Source organism: Lethenteron reissneri, chromosome 15 (genome assembly GCF_015708825.2).
Source record: "Lethenteron reissneri isolate LAM-NWPU_2019-01 chromosome 15, ASM1570882v1, whole genome shotgun sequence".
In the NCBI taxonomy this organism is placed as follows: domain Eukaryota; kingdom Metazoa; phylum Chordata; class Hyperoartia; order Petromyzontiformes; family Petromyzontidae; genus Lethenteron; species Lethenteron reissneri.
The window spans coordinates 1071962-1090242 of NC_083793.1; the positions used below are offsets into that span (position 1 = coordinate 1071962).

The 18281-nt window shown below is 46.7% G+C and overlaps 1 protein-coding gene across 1 annotated transcript in view; it reads left to right on the plus strand.

Annotated features, from left to right (window-relative positions):
- Positions 1–6629, plus strand: part of DNAH12 (dynein axonemal heavy chain 12) — a 78599-nt gene extending 71970 nt beyond the window's left edge. The window contains exon 75 of the mRNA XM_061551756.1: positions 5978–6629. Within this exon, the coding sequence (XP_061407740.1) occupies positions 5978–6168 (191 nt within the window). The 3' untranslated portion in view covers positions 6169–6629. The remainder of the gene's footprint in view (positions 1–5977) is intronic.
- The last annotated feature ends 11652 nt before the right edge of the window (positions 6630–18281 follow it).

The following is an 18281-nucleotide window of genomic DNA, read 5'->3' on the forward strand; positions in this document are numbered from 1 at the left end:
GTACAGGTCGGTGTTTCCCAGCAATGTTTATTTATTCAATACAGCAACCTTGCATTTGTTCCAAATTCACTGAGTTACATCAGCAGGCTGTGGCTTATTAAAACACCACATGTCATGAAAGTATGAAGAACAACCGATGTATTTATTTTTCATCCCTAAAGCGATATTGATCCATTGGCACACAGCACTGCAATCTGTTCATGTGACCAAAAGCCTCACAGATCCTGCCTACCGGCTGTATGAGAGCGCCACCGTTGTAGCTTTCAAACTCCCCTGCGTCGCTGGGCTCCATTGACGGACGTGGAGCGGCTCCCATCATGTGCTGTGCGTCACCAGAACTGTAGTCTCAAGGCTCCCACTTTCATATATAATTAATGTACAGCGTTATAAGATGCGGTTAGAATGAATGGCGCTATATAACATTTAATAATTATTGTTGTTGTGCAAGGGTGGGGGGGGGGGGTCTCCAGCATGGTGTGATGTGTCACTAGAGGGCGCTATGGCGGTACAACTAAAATTCACATTCGCGTGACATTCAATTATTTGTATTTCATGAATACAACTTGAAACACGTGTAGGAGAGTCCGTGAAATACAGTCCAAGTAATTAGTACCCAGGTTCTCTCTGAGGTGTGGGGTCAAGCGAGGCTGGGAATCGGATTCTCTGTAGGGACGGTGGGATGGTGGTGGGGACGGTATTCGAATGGCGATGAGGGCCGTTGCACATACTTGGCAGCCTCACAGTCAACATTTATAAATCATCCTTATAACTCCATGTGCGGTATAATTTTGAAGGTATTGGATTCATTCGTGTATGGAATGTGGCTTGTTTATGGAATAATTCAGTGAGATGGATGGTTGAATTGCCAGGACCGTGAGGGATCGCGATGGTGTGGGGATTGTTCATGCAATGGTTGAATGCCCTACTCGGGTGAATTTACATGATTGGTGGTTGAGGGTGTGTGAAGGAATCCGTGTCTAGTAAGGCACTTTGAGAGCTTATTTAAGGAAAGTCACGATGTAACTGTAGTTTTTTTATTGTTCTGACCGTGATGGGTTGTTGGCTTTGCCGAAACGAATGTGGAGCGAGAGAAGTGGAATCGTTTGTTTGGTCAAAACTGAGATTTTGCAGACAAGATCTAGGAATAATTAAATAATACAATGCCCCTTTGTTTCTTTCAGGAAAGCCTCACTGAGTCTTAATACTCTTTATACAAGAAGAGAGGGTTCTGCGTAGGAATGTTTCGCCGATGTCATCAATGATTATTTAGCAATAAAACACACACATTACCAACAGCTGCAACATGTTTTAGCCCATTGGTAGTGTCACATTGATTTACGTGGCATCTGCAATTGTGCTGCACCGTCCAATGTAATGCAGACCGTCGTTTGGCAACGGCAGCTGCTGACCCAACTTTGAAAAACAAATCGTCCCAGCTGCTTAACTCACGGCTTCCATTAAAATGGGAATTGCATTGCATAAATGAAGAAGCTGGCAGGCCCATCCATTAAAGTAAGATTTGCTTTGTGTGTTGATGCTATGCAACATTATATTGAGGAGATGGGTTACGCGAGTTGTCATATTATCTGCAATAGTAAGCCTTGGTGTGCTCGCGAAGCCTTCGAATGCTTGTGACACTCAAAAGCAGGTAGAGAGACTCTGACCACATCCGAATACAGTAGTACAAAGCCTTATTTTAAGAGAAAGAACGGCTGGAGAAGATCATACTAGATATTTTAAATGTAGATTGAAAACTAATTTCCTTATAACTTTTTGTGTTAAGTTTGCTGTCCTTCCCCCACACCTCCGATTAGTGCTGTTGGCTACATGCAGTGCGAAAGAAGTTCAGCATACATACATATGAATTATATTTGCTAACCAGAAACAAGGGGGAGCTGCCTCTAAACAGATAAATCACTTCCTGGATGAAGTGCTCTTTTGAAGGCATACCATTTACAAAGTTTGGCTTTACTTAGGAGCTGTAGGGGCCAATTGATGTGGTCTGTGGCCTTGCCTTGGGTTTGTAGAGCGAGTGGTGTGTCACTGAATGATGCATGTGAAGCGGTCGCGTGAAACTGCTGCTTGGACCTGTTTGTTTCTGATGAGGCGAATTTTGGAAGCATCACACTGGACGTTATTAACCAGTTTAGGTCATAACTGGCTGTGTGTTCCCTTCCTACCTACCTATGCTAGCAGTTATTTTCGACTATCTGAGTTACATTCACTAACACAGCCACCGTTAGATGTGTTAGTGAATTGCGGCTTGCCATCCTTTTCCACCTCCATGTGGCGATGTTCCTTTTCAAGCTCTCTCTGAGCTTACATTAACATTTAAATCATCTCTAGCTCCGCCCACTGACCCTTGGGCCACACCCATCTCAAACCTTTATAACTCCCTGCCTCAGCAGCGCTCCCGCCAGATATTTTTTCCTGCTTCAGCAGCTCTCACCTGATGACGATTGCTCGTATTGCGATCGAAACGTCGTGATATTGTGATTATTTTTTATTCCTTTTTTTTATCTACGTGGCTTTACCGAAAGACCCAAAGAATATGAATTCCTGCAGTCACGAAAGCTTTAAGTCAAGATTTGTTCTAAATACATGATATGTATAAGTGATTTACTTTAAACCCAGTGTTGTGGGGGGTTACATGGCTTCTTTTCATGAATATTGTCTTGAAAACAGATTCCACTGAGGAATTCCGGAATGTCATGGAGATCACGTGTCCCAGATGTAGTGGGAATTGAAGCATTCGGAGAGCACAGAAATATAATCAAGTGTTATTAGATTTGCGTGGATTTATGGAGTGTGTTTATGGTTGCCTTAAAAATCTAACGGGTTTAATATGAGTGCTAAAGCCTATTTTATATATGTAGTAGCTATTATTCTAGTTTTGGTCATCAGTGAGCATGCTAAAACCAAGAAATCACTTGCGAGTGTTGTTTAAAAAGACCCACAGATTACTTGATAATTTGTTTTAATCATAAAAGGCTTCAATCTGGATTGTAATTTCCGAATCTCAGTGCTCTGGCGGCCCGGGCCATTATTATTATTATGAGAACCCTGACCACCTCGGGGATGAAGAGAGCTTCTGCGTTATCGCAGAATCAACAAACGTTCTCCCACACAGAGATGCACAGCGATGCAAAGGCCATTAGCTGAGACTCCTTGAGATACCCAGTCAAAAAAAACCCCAGCACATTAGACCTCTCGCGGCTGTGGCAGGCGATCGTTTGCTATTAATGCTCGTATCCCCACAGCACGGTTAAGGATCTGCATTATGCTCGCTAATTTAACGTGGATAAACAGAACGCGTTCCATAGCTGGAGTCGAAAGGAGCTGCAACCGAACAACATAATTCCCCATCTGCTCACCCGTAACCTTTACGCTTGGTTTTTTATTCTTTTGTTAAACTGCCGCCTACGCCAACATTATTTTTGAAATTGCCAATTAAAATGAAATGTCGGGGCTTTTCATTTTTCATGAAACGTTTCCCTAGCATTTAAAATAGCGAGAGTCCTGGTTATATTAGTTATTTATGTATATATGTTCTTTTTATCATTTCCGCCCAGCTGTGAATTTGGTTGTACGGCTCACTGCGGTGAGTTACTCGAGTTGAATTTTCAATGTGGTTTGAAATCAGGGCGTCGCACGAGCAGTGCGTTTTTTAAAATGTGATTTCATATTGGCTTAAACTGTGAATATGTTTGTTGTTTGTGGGCAATGACAGAGGATGGGATAGCTGTGGTACAAATAATTGCTCTGGAATTAGTTCGTGGTAATTGAAATTGCACTGTGCGCGTCTCTAATATAATTCACTAATGAGCCATAATTAATAAAACAAATACATGACTGATTCTATAAACCAATAAACCAATAGGTTTATAGAATTGTAACGCACTAAGTTATAATTTCTATTTTGTTTGGACCATGGGAACACGTGAGAGGTATGAGAGAGAGGGTGGATGTATATTTTAAATGCAGCTCTCACAGCTGAGCCAAATGGGTTCATGTGTGTACGTGTATGTGTGTACGTGTATGTGTGTGTATGTGTGGAAGTACATTTGCGTGGGAGTGTATGTGTGAGTGTGTATGTATGCATGCAGAGAGCGGTAGTGTAGCGGTTAGCGCGATGCACTACGAACTCGCCGATCTGGGTTCGATTTCCGCTCACGGCCACTAACACCAGTGACGATTATCTGAGCCTGTGCTGGGCCTCCCCTAGGTGGACTCAGCCTCAAATGAGTACCTCATGTGATGTTAAACATCGCCACTGGGGAGACAATGGCGGTCGGGTGTGGTGCTGGCCACCCACCCCCTCATATACCGCGCCGGCCTTCAAAGGTGTTCGCTAACAGCACTTGCCCCAACAGTCTGTTAAGGATTTAAGCGTGATCTTTGTCTTTTGTGAGTGATGGTATTGTCATTCACGTAGTGCGTTACAATCCTGGCCATTCCTAGCCATCGTGCACGAAATAATATTCATTCATTTGTCCAGAACAGCCTCAATTGAGTCTTAAAAGTCTTACTAATAATGCCCTTAATCTCCAGAATCTGATTGGTAGTATTGTATATATATTATTTTCCCATTGATCTTAGTTAACTATATATGTAGGTATGATCGGAGACTAATTGGTTAATCTTGTCTCTCTTTTTGATTTGATAAACGATTGACACATCATTACATGACTGAAGTGTCCCATTTCTGTCTAAACATTATTCAATAGTCTTGACTTAAATTTTTCGTGACTGCAGGAATTCATATTCTGTGGTTCTTTCGGTAAAGTCACGTAGGTAGAAAAATAATAAAATTATAAAAAAAATCTCGCTATATTTCTTCCTGCCTCAGCAGTCCGCCTGCTGTATTTGTTCACCTGAGGATGATTGCTTGTGTTGCGATTGAAACGTCGTGATTTTTTTTTCATTTTATTATTTTTCTGTCAACGTGACTTTACCGAAAGAACCAAACAATATTATTAAATAGCTCCAGTGTTTTTTTTTATTCCAAAAGCTGCTCCTGTTTTTTGACGGTGTCCAGGCTTATTCCACGTGGTCCTGGAACGTTCCCTTTTTAAATCCTTTATATTAAGTTCGCGTGCTTGCTTGCTTGCTTAGGACCGTGCAAATCTTTCGGTCGTTTTTTAACCCACTTCCCGTGATCCAATCGAGCTGACATTTTCCACACAGACTCGTTGTGCCAGACAATTATTGTTCGTGAAAAAAAATTCCCAAAATTTTACACTTTTTAGGCAAAAAAAAAATATTTTACATATATTCAAATAGAACGCATTCATGGCTTTGGCTGAACGTCAGAGTGTAAGAGCCCAGAGCGTAACCCCTCCACAGGCCGTGGCGGAGTAGCGCAGTTGGTAGCGCCCTCGCTTCCCATGCCAAAGGTCGCGGGATCGATCCCCGCATCCTCCACAGGCGAATATATTTTTAAATCCTTTATATTAAGTTCGCCGCCACGCATATAAAGGATTTATAGTGAAAAACTTTGTTTTTACGGGTTTACTTGTTTAATATTTGAAGGGCATCCGGGGCGTTCCCCTCCCCGTATGGTATCTGTAATATTGTTCTGTTTATTGACCGATTGATGCTGTTGGCCGTGTGCTCGCACCTCAATTGGAAGGCATTGTTAATAAAAGTGAGTGGGCTCAGGCAGGCCAAGTCACTCGAAGGGACGTTGGCTGATTGTCAAGAATACTGATGGAGTGGCAGCCAGGCAATGGGACGCTTCAGATAGGACGTTCCATGAGCAGATGAAGTGATGAAAGTGGCTCACGAGCAGGCGCTGGGTGCAATGGTGCATCTCGATGTTGCGGGAGATAGTGGCGGCGTGGGGAGAGGCCTTCCTCCAACAGAGGATTAAACACAGCCGATGATGGTGACAATGATGCGTCCCTTTGTGGCAGGCAGTCAGTCCTTTGTCTGCCGCTTGACTCTGCCACTGTCCCTCTGTGCTGCTGTGCTCCAGGTAAAAAATACAGCTCCAAGGAAGCGGACGACTACGTGTGTCCTCTGTACAAGACGAGCGAGCGACGAGGCACGCTGTCCACCACGGGGCACTCCACCAACTTTGTCATCGGCATGCGCTTGCTCACCGACCGCCACCCGCGCCACTGGATCAAGCGCGGCGTGGCGCTGCTTTGTCAGCTGGACAGCTAGCCCAGCTGCCCCCCCACCAGCTCACCCACCAGCTCACCCACCATCTCACCCCCAGCTCCCCCACCAGCTCACCCACCATCTCACCCCCAGCTCCCCCACCAGCTCACCCACCAGCTCACCCACCATCTCACCCCCAGCTCACCCACCAGCTCACCCACCAGCTCACCCACCAGCTCGCACCAGCTCCCACCAGCTCCCACCAGCTCCCCCACCAGCTCACCCACCAGCTCACCCACCAGCTCACCCACCAGCTCACCCACCAGCTCACCCCCAGCTCTCCCACCAGCTCACCCCCAGCTCCCCCACCAGCTCCCCCACCAGCTCACCCCCAGCTCCCCCACCAGCTCACCCACCAGCTCTCCCACCAGCTCACCCCCAGCTCACCCCCAGCTCTCCCACCAGCTCACCCACCAGCTCTCCCACCAGCTTACCCACCAGCTCACCCACCAGCTCACCCCCAGCTCTCCCACCAGCTCACCCCCAGCTCCCCCACCAGCTCCCCCACCAGCTCCCCCACCAGCTCACCCCCAGCTCACCCCCAGCTCCCCCACCAGCTCCCCCCCAGCTCACCCACCAGCTCACCCCCAGCTCCCCCACCAGCTCCCCCCCAGCTCACCCACCAGCTCACCCCCAGCTCCCCCACCAGCTCCCCCAACAGCTCCCCCACCAGCTCCCCCACCAGCTCACCCACCAGCTCACCCACCAGCTCACCCCCAGCTCCCCCACCAGCTCCCCCACCAGCTCACCCACCAGCTCACCCACCAGCTCACCCCCAGCTCCCCCACCAGCTCACCCACCAGCTCACCCCCAGCTCCCCCCCCAGCTCACCCACCAGCTCACCCCCAGCTCCCCCACCAGCTCCCCCACCAGCTCCCCCACCAGCTCCCCCCCAGCTCACCCACCAGCTCACCTACCAGCTCCCCCACCAGCTCCCCCACCAGCTCCCCCACCAGCTCGCCCACCAGCTCGCCCACCAGCTCCCCCACCAGCTCCCCCACCAGCTCCCCCACCAGCTCCCCCACCAGCTCACCCCCAGCTCCCCCAGCAGCTCACCCACCAGCTCACCCCCAGCTCCCCCACCAGCTCCCCCACCAGCTCACCCCCAGCTCCCCCAGCAGCTCACCCACCAGCTCACTCCCAGCTCTGCTTCCCAGAGCATTGTTAGCTTCCTCGTCGGCAGCAACGGCACGGGCAGTATCATTATCATCATTGGCGAGCACAGCATTAGCATCATCATTAGTAACAGCAGCATTATCATTGATGGCATGATCATATGCAGCAGCATAATCAACTGCAGTAGCATCAGCAGTATCTTCATGCTAAGGTGGTAGTTGCTGCAGTGTTTGACAGTAGTAGTAAAACTAGATGTGTCATTATAGTCATCAGCAGAGGTAGCAATCCTGGTAATTGTCAGCCGATATATCATCGTGCATTTTAATATCTGTACCGTTGTCATTGTCAACGAAAGCATTATCATCATTAATCAGCAGTAGCAGCAGCATGGTAATCAATAATATCAGTAACACCGGCATCATTAGTATGAAGATTTATTATTATTATTTAATGCACATTTTGTATTAGCTGGTGTGTATTTCATGCATTTGTCACATTCTTAAATATATGTCACGGAATAAGATAATTTGCTTAATAATTGTATGAAATAGTTAATACCCCTCTGATCTTCGAGATGAGGATGTGTATGCATTGCAACCAGTTTCAAAACTTGTGTTGCTGTATTTGTGTTCAATCTTGATCGGCTCAACTTTATATCCTGAATTCTGATTGTCCAGCTGCTGTCCATGTCAACTTAGAGACCTGTACATTATTCAAACCGGATTGGGTGAGACGTATGCATTGTGCCTCATTGCCAGGTTGTATGTGTTGCAGCCAGGATTGGCCGGCTGTCGTGGTTAAACGTGATTGGATAGAATGGACTTGTTCAACGCTGGATACTGACTCGCTGTTATGTAAAAGGCTGCTTGGCTGCTGATGTTACTCTGAATCCTGATTGGTAAGATTGTATGCGTTGACATCTGATTGGCTGCCTATAATGTGGTGACTTGATTTAATGACATCATAGGCAACAAATATTATACCTGGACTCAGGTCGGTCGATCTTATCTGCAAAGTGAGTTCCCAGACAGTATGTTGTGCAGTTACTCATTGGATATTCAATGTAAATCCTCTCAGCATTTACAGCTATTGCAAGAACTGTCAGATATGGAGGATGTGGGAGTAGAGGAGCACTTTATTTAAAGTGAAGCGATGCAATCTATGAGCAAAATAAGGAATTAAAATAAAATTGAGCACAGCCTATGTACATCATTAATCTAACGAGACCGTAAGCGAGTACTTGCAAAGCACTAACTCGGCTTAGGATCATGGTGCTTGTGAAACTACAGAACCCAGGAAACACTGTAACCATGCGTAACAATGGGTGTGCTGAAGGTTCTGCTTTTCAACATTCCGAAATAACGACTTGAAACTTCTAAACTGGAGTCTCCATCTCTATTCATGACCGCAGCCACTGTAACGACCACCTACGCCTGTCACGCTCTAGCTTTGTGAAAGAAATGTGGCACTGCCGTGTCAGTGGTGCACAAGCATACTCCCAACACATTAGTCAATAACTCCAGCACATGAAAACACACAAGTGATTGTTGGCCATTTAACACAATGGCCCATTGTGCTATGAAGGAGGGCCATTGCCTAAAAAGCCGTTGGCTGTACATCTTCAGTCCCAATTTAAGGGCCAAGAACGCGCCGTGAGCGTTATGCGTGCACCGTTTTTGCGCAGTTGCCGGCTCTGACCCTGCCACGTTATTCAGGCCGTCGAGTGGGTCCAAGCCCCGCATCTAGCACGTGCGCGAGCTGCACCCCGTGTCTCTTCCAAACACATTCCCTCGTTCAGGCCCCGCAACAATATTGACCAATCCGCGCCCCGACGCGCACACTCCCTGCTCATCTCCCAACAACCCCGTGGGCCCCCCGCTCCACTGTCCACACCGTGCAGCGCAGCTTGTCCCGGGCAGTCGCAGCACAGCGCAATTCGGCAACTCTGGGCGCTGTTGGACTCATGCACCACATTCGCCGCCACGCCAGTAGACTATGATGGCATGTGATCTCTGGTATGATTCCATTACAATTGCGATTAGAATTGGATTCATATAAATGCAACTGCATATCAAGATTCTGTAAAACATCTATCCAACGATCTGATCTTACACCACCACTGCCAAGACGATGTTAAGTTGTGCACAGGCACGGCTACATTTTACAAGCTGACATCTCACTGGCTGGATTGCACACTTCGAGTGCAGTGTGTGCAGCAGCTGGCTGCATGCATGGCTTGTTTTGGAAAGCCAACCCCATTGCATGCTGCAGCCTCAATGATGATTGAATGCTACGGCCTCAGTGGCTGGCTTTTGTATGCATCTGCATGGTTACAATTCCTCCCGCGGAGAAATCTCCCTTGTATGGCCCAGTTGTCCTGCTCTCTCACAAATGCAGCTGAATAGCACGCATGCCTTTGGGTCTCAGGTTCGATGTGCAGTGGCGCCGTGTTTTAAATGTTTAATGCTTAACACGGTGTTCGAGGCACCTCTGTAAATCCGTCACAAAGCGTGCCATTGAAGAGCACGAGCTTCACCTCTTTATTGTTTGTGCCTCCGTCTCTTCTATTATTTACTCCTTCGAAGTGGCCACTGGTAATATTGCTGATGCTGCTGATGTTGAGAGTGGTGTGGCCTAACAGCCATGCGTGTGTGTATCGTGTGTATGCACGCAAGAGTATGTGCAACGCCCCGAGGGACAGACGACTGCTCTTGTACATGGTGCCTGTATGGCCGAAGGCAGAAATAGGGTACCTCCATTCATCACTGATATGATGGTAATGGTATGGAAATGCACAGATACAGTGCGTGACAACAATTCACAAATCTCAATACTGAAAGTAGAAAAAGCATTTATGGAAGAAAGTACTTTTTCAAATTTCCTGTGTATAATTTATTTAGCGGAACAAACAATGACACATTCAATGAATAGTGTGGTTTGTTACAGCAGCTGCCAAGTCAGCTGCTGGCTTATAAAGAATACATCGACTGACTGCTGCATTTATGTTCTGCCAGCGTGTAAGAGCTGACGCACTTGCATTTAAAGTATTGCTGGATGGAAATGCATTCAGTACACTTAAAAAATACAATATAGAACGTTGGGTCGTAAACATTGTAAACGTTAAAGTCACAGCTTGCCTCGACAGCCCAGCCATATATTCACTTTCGCCACGTTTCTCCAATGCTCACTGTTGTAAAACGAATATCAACCATTCTCCAGTTCTCTATAGTTCTATATAATTTTATGCACATTTGTCCTGGATGATTTACCGTAATACGTTGTTCTTTAGAATGTCACATTCATGATATGTTCTTCCAGTATATGTCATTTTCCAGTGCTTGTCTCCCAGACAGCTCTGGCTAGGCTATTTACCCTCCACCACCCGACAGAGCAAATAAGATCAAGTTTTCACGTCCTGTGAAAATATGCCAATTTATTTTTTGGTTTTTCAGAAAATTCGGACTGTTTAAAAGTTCGAGTAAAATATACAAGACGTTTTTCTGGAGGTTACAACCAGCATCATTATCAATATTCCTCCGCCTTTGCTGATACACCAAATACATTTGCGTATTTGTCCCAAGACGTGAAAACTTAATTTGATTGGCTCCGTCACGTGGGGTGGATGATTATAGTTAAAAGTTTACATTATGCCTACACGGCGATCTAACCCAAAAGAAACCCATTATGAATAATAATATTGGTCGTAAAGGCTATTATTAAAAACAATTCTGACTAAAATTAAGCGCTGTAATGTTCACCTGCTTGGATATAATACCACAGTTCCCCACACAGACACACACATTTACGAATATTGGATTATAAAGCACACACCGATAGCGCTACATTATATAAAACACAACACATTCGTTGATAACACTGTGGCCTTGAAAGTAAAAATATATAACTTGTAACTTTTCGGGGAATGTCCCTTCACAACACATAAGATTACGTATGCGCTGTTTACGTGCGATGAAGATATGTGCTGTACACAAGAACAGCACTCGTGACCTTTCCTATCTCCGTTGGGTCTGTGTGTCTCCTCTATGTCAACTCAGCCTTGAATAACTGTCTGGTCTAGTGGGTAAATTTATATCTCAGCAATGCGGAGACAAAAGCAGCCGGGATTGATTCTGGCCAAATCACCCCCCACCGTGTGTAGTGTCTGCCTTATTTCTAATTTATTTATAAAATATATATATTTTTTGGAAAAATACGTTTGCTGGATAATCCCTTGAGATGGAACATCCCATTTATAGAGGCGTTCAGCGTGTCGATTGGCACATGGTAAATGCGTAATGACACGTGCACAGACGGTTTAAATCTATAACTTATTCAGTGTGCATTCAAAACATGAATGTCACGCCCGATCAATAGTAGGCGCTTACGAACAATACTTTTCTATCTATTTAGGGCATGGGGGAAATTGGGGGTGAAACATTTTATGAAATCCAACTTTAGTTTCCTACTGGAATTATGAACTACTGTGTTCAACCCACGCTCATCTGTAACACAGGCAAACGGAGTGTCTTTTAGTGAATACAGCATGGCAGTGAGCTGTTCTCTTAGAGATCCTTCACATTTCTGGATGGACATGCTTTAAAATAACTGCAGTCTGTGCTTGAGGTGTCACGGCTGAGGGTGCTGGCCGTGATGTATGGGAAGTGAGATTAGCAGTCAGCTCTTGGTGTTTGGCATATACTCCAAACGGATGGCTTGGCCAAAGCAGCCCATTGATTTGGCATTAGAATGCCCTTACAAGCACCGTCAGGTCTGCGTAATGCATTGCGAATTGATGTTCCTCGACGCCACTGAACGTGCACCCCAGCCACTCTTGATCACATAATGTTGGCTTTCATAAAGAAGTGTGATCTAATTTGCAGGTTTCGGTCAATGGATGGCAAATTCGTAGTCCAACCTGCAAAGAGGAAAATAAACATACACGGTGTACAAAGGTCACCCCCTCCCCCCGCACGTGATTCGATGATTGTCAGGATGCAGGGTCACAACTCCTAGCATTCTTGTTTCCTTTGTACTGTCTATACAAACTATTTAACTTTAATTTTACCAGGTAAGGCCCACTGAGTTGTATAGCTCTTTTTTAAGAAGTGACCTGGCCACAAATGATAGCTCAACGAAGTGGCTTATCACGTGGATATTTATAGCAGCCAAACACTCTAAACGTGTGTTGATAAATGTGGGGCGGGAAACCCGGAGGACCCGGAGAAAAATCCACGTGACCACAGGGAGAGAGAGACGCAAACCCCAAATATACAGCAGGCGTCAGGGTCGGGATCGAACCTACGACCTCCTGTAGACCAGGCGAGGTAGTTAACATCTCAGCCACCGTGATGATGATGATGATGAGAGACGCAAACCCCAAATATACAGCAGGCGTCAGGGTCGGGATCGAACCCACGACCTGTAGACCAGGCGAGGGAGTTAACATCTCATAGCTACCGCGTCGCTCTTTGAATTTTGTATGGAGTTCACTCTCTCGCGTGTGCCGAGTCTCTTTAACACTCTCTTTGCCTTGCCTCGTCCCATACGTACTGTCTTGTTTGTACTGCCCCATATGTCCTCACTCACAGTCTGTCTTACTCGATGAGTCTTAACTCAAATGGCATAATCATTTGCCTAGTTAAAAATCGATTATGAAGAACGCAATTCAGTGCACGTATCTTGAGCGTTACAATCGATTTAAATACACAAAGCCGACGCATCGCTATACACCTTTCATGTTTGATACGTGAGGAAAATCTCATTAGGATCGTATCTCGGAAACCGTGGCCAATTCCTTGAATATAATAAGGTCCTTTATTCAGCTGTGGGAAATTCAGTCTCAATATCTTGTCACAAGGGTCCTGCATAGGACGTTTTGAATAATTAATTTAATACAATAACGTAGTTTATTCATTTAGTAAAGTGCTACTGAGTGTCAACACGTTTATGTATCGGGACCCTGCAATGGGATGTTTGACGAATTTCGTTCATTTGATAAAACTAATCTGTAATGCACTCCGTCCAGAACAGCTCGTCTGCATCACAGATACTCCTTTTGAAGGCTCCTTCATGTCTGTGCGATTCCCTTAAGCAGAATGTTACACGTGGGAGCAAATCTGAATCAAATTTCAAATATACATTCGAGTCTGCATCGTCGTCTGATGCCCACCTTTATTTAGCCCAGCAGCACGTTGGATGTCTCGTGCAACATCGTGATCTTAGCATGAGCCACCAAGCCCAGAAGTTATCCTGCTATACGAATTTCCTACAGGGAGCAATGATTCCACCTTTTTAAATGATATAGGCGCGGCACCAGAGGGAGGTCTAGAGAGCAACTCTGGAGAGCATTTGGCCTACTCTTTCGTGCTGGGCAGACGTCGTGGATGCGGTGGGGGCACCCACACTGTACCCCACCACACGCGATCTCCTGATCGATGGACGGGAGGAGCTGTTTAACTGCCTCGCCCCTAAATCGATCCCTTAACCTCTGTATTGCAAGTCTAGTGTTGCTACCCATTACACCACGGCACCATCCTCTGGATTGTATCGACTATTAATTATTATCCGTGTAAATAAAATATACGTATTCAGTTTTTAAGATCAAAACAGTGCAATCGATAATACTGTTGTAAAAAGTCTGAGATCGTATCTTCACCCAAGTCATTATTTATATGGCCACGTGACTTGCTGGTTGGTAAAGATTAGGGCCCAGTCGTTACTCTGCATCCGGCCTTCAAATTTATTTCCCTAAGGCTCTTCGCCGCACGTATTTTTTTTTTAACTTGGAAGAAATGAGAGGACTCCCAAGAATCCGCGACTGACCTTTGACTGGTGGCTCGCGACTGCCCTCGTCGTCCGCGGCGCGCGCCGGCGGATTGAAATCGCTTCGCGGACCGCAAATCGCGATTAATCAACGGCGACAACGCAACACATTCGCCAATAACAGAGCGTGGTGGCCTCAACGTATGTGTTGTACTCTCGCTCTCCGAATCGCAGCACAACAGCCATTTATCCGTGGACCATATGCATGACTATTCTATCCCGTGCTGCTCTGAACCTTGTTATTCTTATTCTCGGGCCATCCGCGACCCTAGCCCTGACCTCGGCGGATGAACATGTGTACTGCTCGCAGCACTCCATCACCTAACACCTGGGCTCTCCAGCAAGACACGGCCGATGATACACCCACGCATGGTAGGCCACGCCAGAGGTACACTTTCCCGCACCTCCGACTAGCACGGTTAGGCTACGTACGGGAGCGAAAGTAGTTCAACATACATACGACAATGCTTTGTCACCTATGGTCATTACTCGGTGTTGAATTATATAATTGCACTATTTATTTAACCACGTTAATGAGAAGATATCCAGCCAGGTGGAACTGCAGATCGCGTGCTGAACTTACAACCGAAGGGTTGCTGGTTAAAACTCCCATAATTCCTCCATGGTCGATACATCGTTTACCGCTTTGTGGGAAGCCGGCAGTGGTTCTGTGGGGAGACTGGCCTTGCCATGGAGATGTGGAATTTCTCCCACTGTATCGAGGTCAGGCGATGACTACTCAAAACGTGTAAAGTTATTTCCTGTTAAAATGAGCATTGAGACAGTGCTAACCTCTCCTGATAATAGCGCCGAGCCAATGGTGGAAATTCCACTATCCCATGGATGGGGATGAGTTTTCGCATAGGACAATCCCAACAAAGTGGTATCAATTTTGACGACCGCAGAAGGATGATCGGCTGAGTCAACCGCCCGACGGGGATTTTAACTCACGACCTTCTGAATATCGCGCCGCTCGCTCTACCGCAGAGCCACGTGGTTGGTTGCCACTGCCGCCGCGTCGCTCCATGGAGCGGTCAGAATCTTTGTGCTCTCTTTGTTTTTGAACGACCAGGTCGGTGACATTCCATGACTGCGTTATGGAATGTCACCGACCTGGTCATTCTTTTGTATCTGGCTGAATGAACGTCGGTCTCGAGTTTGTATCACACTCACTGTCCAGCGGTGAATTATTCACAGACACATTGATATTCTGTTGGTGTGTGCACACGTGCGCGTTGGAATGCAGATGAGTGAGTGGGATGCACTCCACGGCATACAAACACTCAGACTGGAACGGAATCCAGTATGTGATTACTAATTACTCTCGACTTTAGAAGGATGTAATTCTATGCTTGTTTTTTTTCGAGTATTCTGCTCCCTAGATTGCTTCGTATGATTAATTATTCAAATGAATGTAAATTATACTTACGCACAGGTTTTCAGGGATGTGCAGTACAGCTTTCCGAAACGTGTTCATGTTGTACCGCGTGTTAATAATAATAATATTAGTTTCAACTTGGAATGCGTCGCACAACATTCGCTCCCTCTTGAAGAGAGATATCCAGAGAAGAGCGGGGAGGCAGCCACGCGGTGAGCCGGCGCTACCAACAACTGCCCATGCTCTGCCGCCCTATACATATATTCAGATATTAATGATCAATTCATGAGTGGGAGGAAACCGGAGCATCCAGAGAAAACCCACGCGTGCTAGAGGGCAACACTCTGTCCCGTACAGACGGAACGGGTGGAATCTACATTCGCTGAAGCGCCTTCTGGCGAGCCAGGGAACGCACCTCGACCGATAAGGGAGTGTGGCAACATCGGTGCGGTGTTGCACCAACCCTCGCTGCATCCACAGTGCTGGGTCACAGGGCGTGCGCTACCACTGTCCCCCATTTTTCTCCAAAGTGTTGGGAACTTCTTCAGCGATGTAATGTTGTTTTGCTCCCAATACAATCGAGCGAAACGTCAGACAATGCTGAACCGCAGGCGATACAAATCCGAAAGCACCGATAGCCTTTGCCAATGGTGGAAAGTCCATCTTCCTATGGTACAATCTGGTATTGTCAATGAACAGACGCTGTTCCAAAAATTGGTTCTCATTGTATTGACCGTGGAGGGATGATTATATCGCTGACTGGGATTTTAACTTGTGACCTTCCGATTTGATTCAGACACGATACTCACATTGTTTCTTATTATCATCGGGTGGCTGGGATTCAAACCCAGGGCCCCGATATTACTGGCCAGATATTAGCAGTGAATGCATCTGAAACATGAAGCGGAAACTTCACGTACATTTGAAGGCCTCTGTGAATGTCATTTGTGTTCCTTTTATCGCTTGGTGACGCATTGTGGAGTTCCTATAAACAATTATCAACGGTGCTGCTGTTCATCTTCTTGGTTCTTTCGGTAAAGTCACGTAGAAGGAAAATAATAAAATAATAAAAATAAAACATAATAAAGTGAGAATTATTTTATTATGTTTTATTTTTATTATTTTCCTTCTACGTGACTTTACCGAAAGAACCAAGAAGATGAATCCCTGCAGTCACGAAAGCTTTAAAAAGGTGCTGCTGTTCCTTGGTTTTTGTGCCCATATCGATCATATTGCTGTGCGTTGCTGTTGGAATCGGTTGATAGATTTCCATTGTCGGCAGAAAAATCCCTCATCTCATGATCAATTGCTGTCCAGCAAGGAGTTGAAATCTCAGTCGGGGGTCAAATGAGCTCATCATCTCTCTGAAGTCGATGCAATAATTAATTACTCCTGTAATGTGTTCAGCAGATTCGCCTTCCATTGTTTAAAGTCTCCAGTTATTAGTAAAGCGATGCACCAGTGTGCACAATACTCGACTTGAGCAGCACAGGTGTGTGGCTACCCTCCCCCTAATCCGTGCCACCTGTGCACCCGCGCCACTCCAGGGACAATCGCCCCCCCCCCCCCATCACGTGCCGTGCACAATGCACAGGGCACGTGAGTACGATACCGATCCAGCCGCGTTTGTAATCTCACCTGATGGCACTACATGGACTCGAAGTAATGATAATGTCAACGTGTACGCACCTTGCAGTAGCCACTCTTGCTCACGGAGACAACAACTCGTAGCGACAAGGAGCTACCACCAATAACCCTCGTCCAAGCTGTGCGGTCATCTGTAGGCGTTGTCAGCCAATGAGTGTTTACACGCGGCAGGAAACCGGAGCATCCGGTGAAAACCGCCACACGTGCGAGGGGGAATACCCCGGACAGATCATACAGGTGGAGTTCCGCTTGCTGTACCGCGTTCACGTGGCGAGCCAGGGTTATGGCTCAGCGACGCCGCACGGGGAGGGAGTTTCGCGACGGTTGTGTGATCCACGAACCCTCGCGCGGGACTGCAGGCCGCGTGGATAACCACCGCCACCACTACCGTGGGGCTAAAATAAAAGAGGTACAGTAAACCCAAAAACAAGATCACATTTCCTCAAGGCACATTTGGTTCAAATGTGCATTTGTGTTTCTATCAACCACACACGTAGTGTGTGTTGCAGCAATTCACAGATAGACACGATTGCATGTGTAGTGGCAATCGGTACCTGAAGCTAGTTTGGGATTCCCCTCTGTTGGTTCGGCGTCAAATGAATGTTCGGCACACGCCGTCGTCTCTCTCTCGCGTCGCGTGGACTCCGCCACCGCTTCGTCTGCGACGCTGGCCGCAATCGGCGCTTGCGAACAAGAGCTCTTGGCCTGACAGCCGACACGGCACGCGCGTTGGTGTGCGGGATTTGCGCGATGCCACACATCCCAGCACCGTCTCAGTACGTCAACGTCTCCATCGTTGAGTGAACAGTGGGCAGTGTTCTTCTCCAGTGTTGGCACTGAGCCATCGGCAACGTTTCCACGTTCATGTGTCAGGGCCCAGTCGACCCTTTAATACGACCACTGCCGAGTTCTGAACAAGTGTGTAGCCTTACCCAGGCAATGCTTATTTCTGCGGACTTCAAATGATCACGATGATGGGCAGAGTTGACTCTTAATGCAATTTTGTTGTCTAGTGCACCTCATTATCTCTGATCCCACGAACCCTTATTTTGGTATGAATATATCTGGCACAGCTTTCATCTGTCCATCCACGTGGCTCCGCTAAAAGTCTGGCGTCAAACATGACTCACCCGGTGACGACTGAAGTCGCACT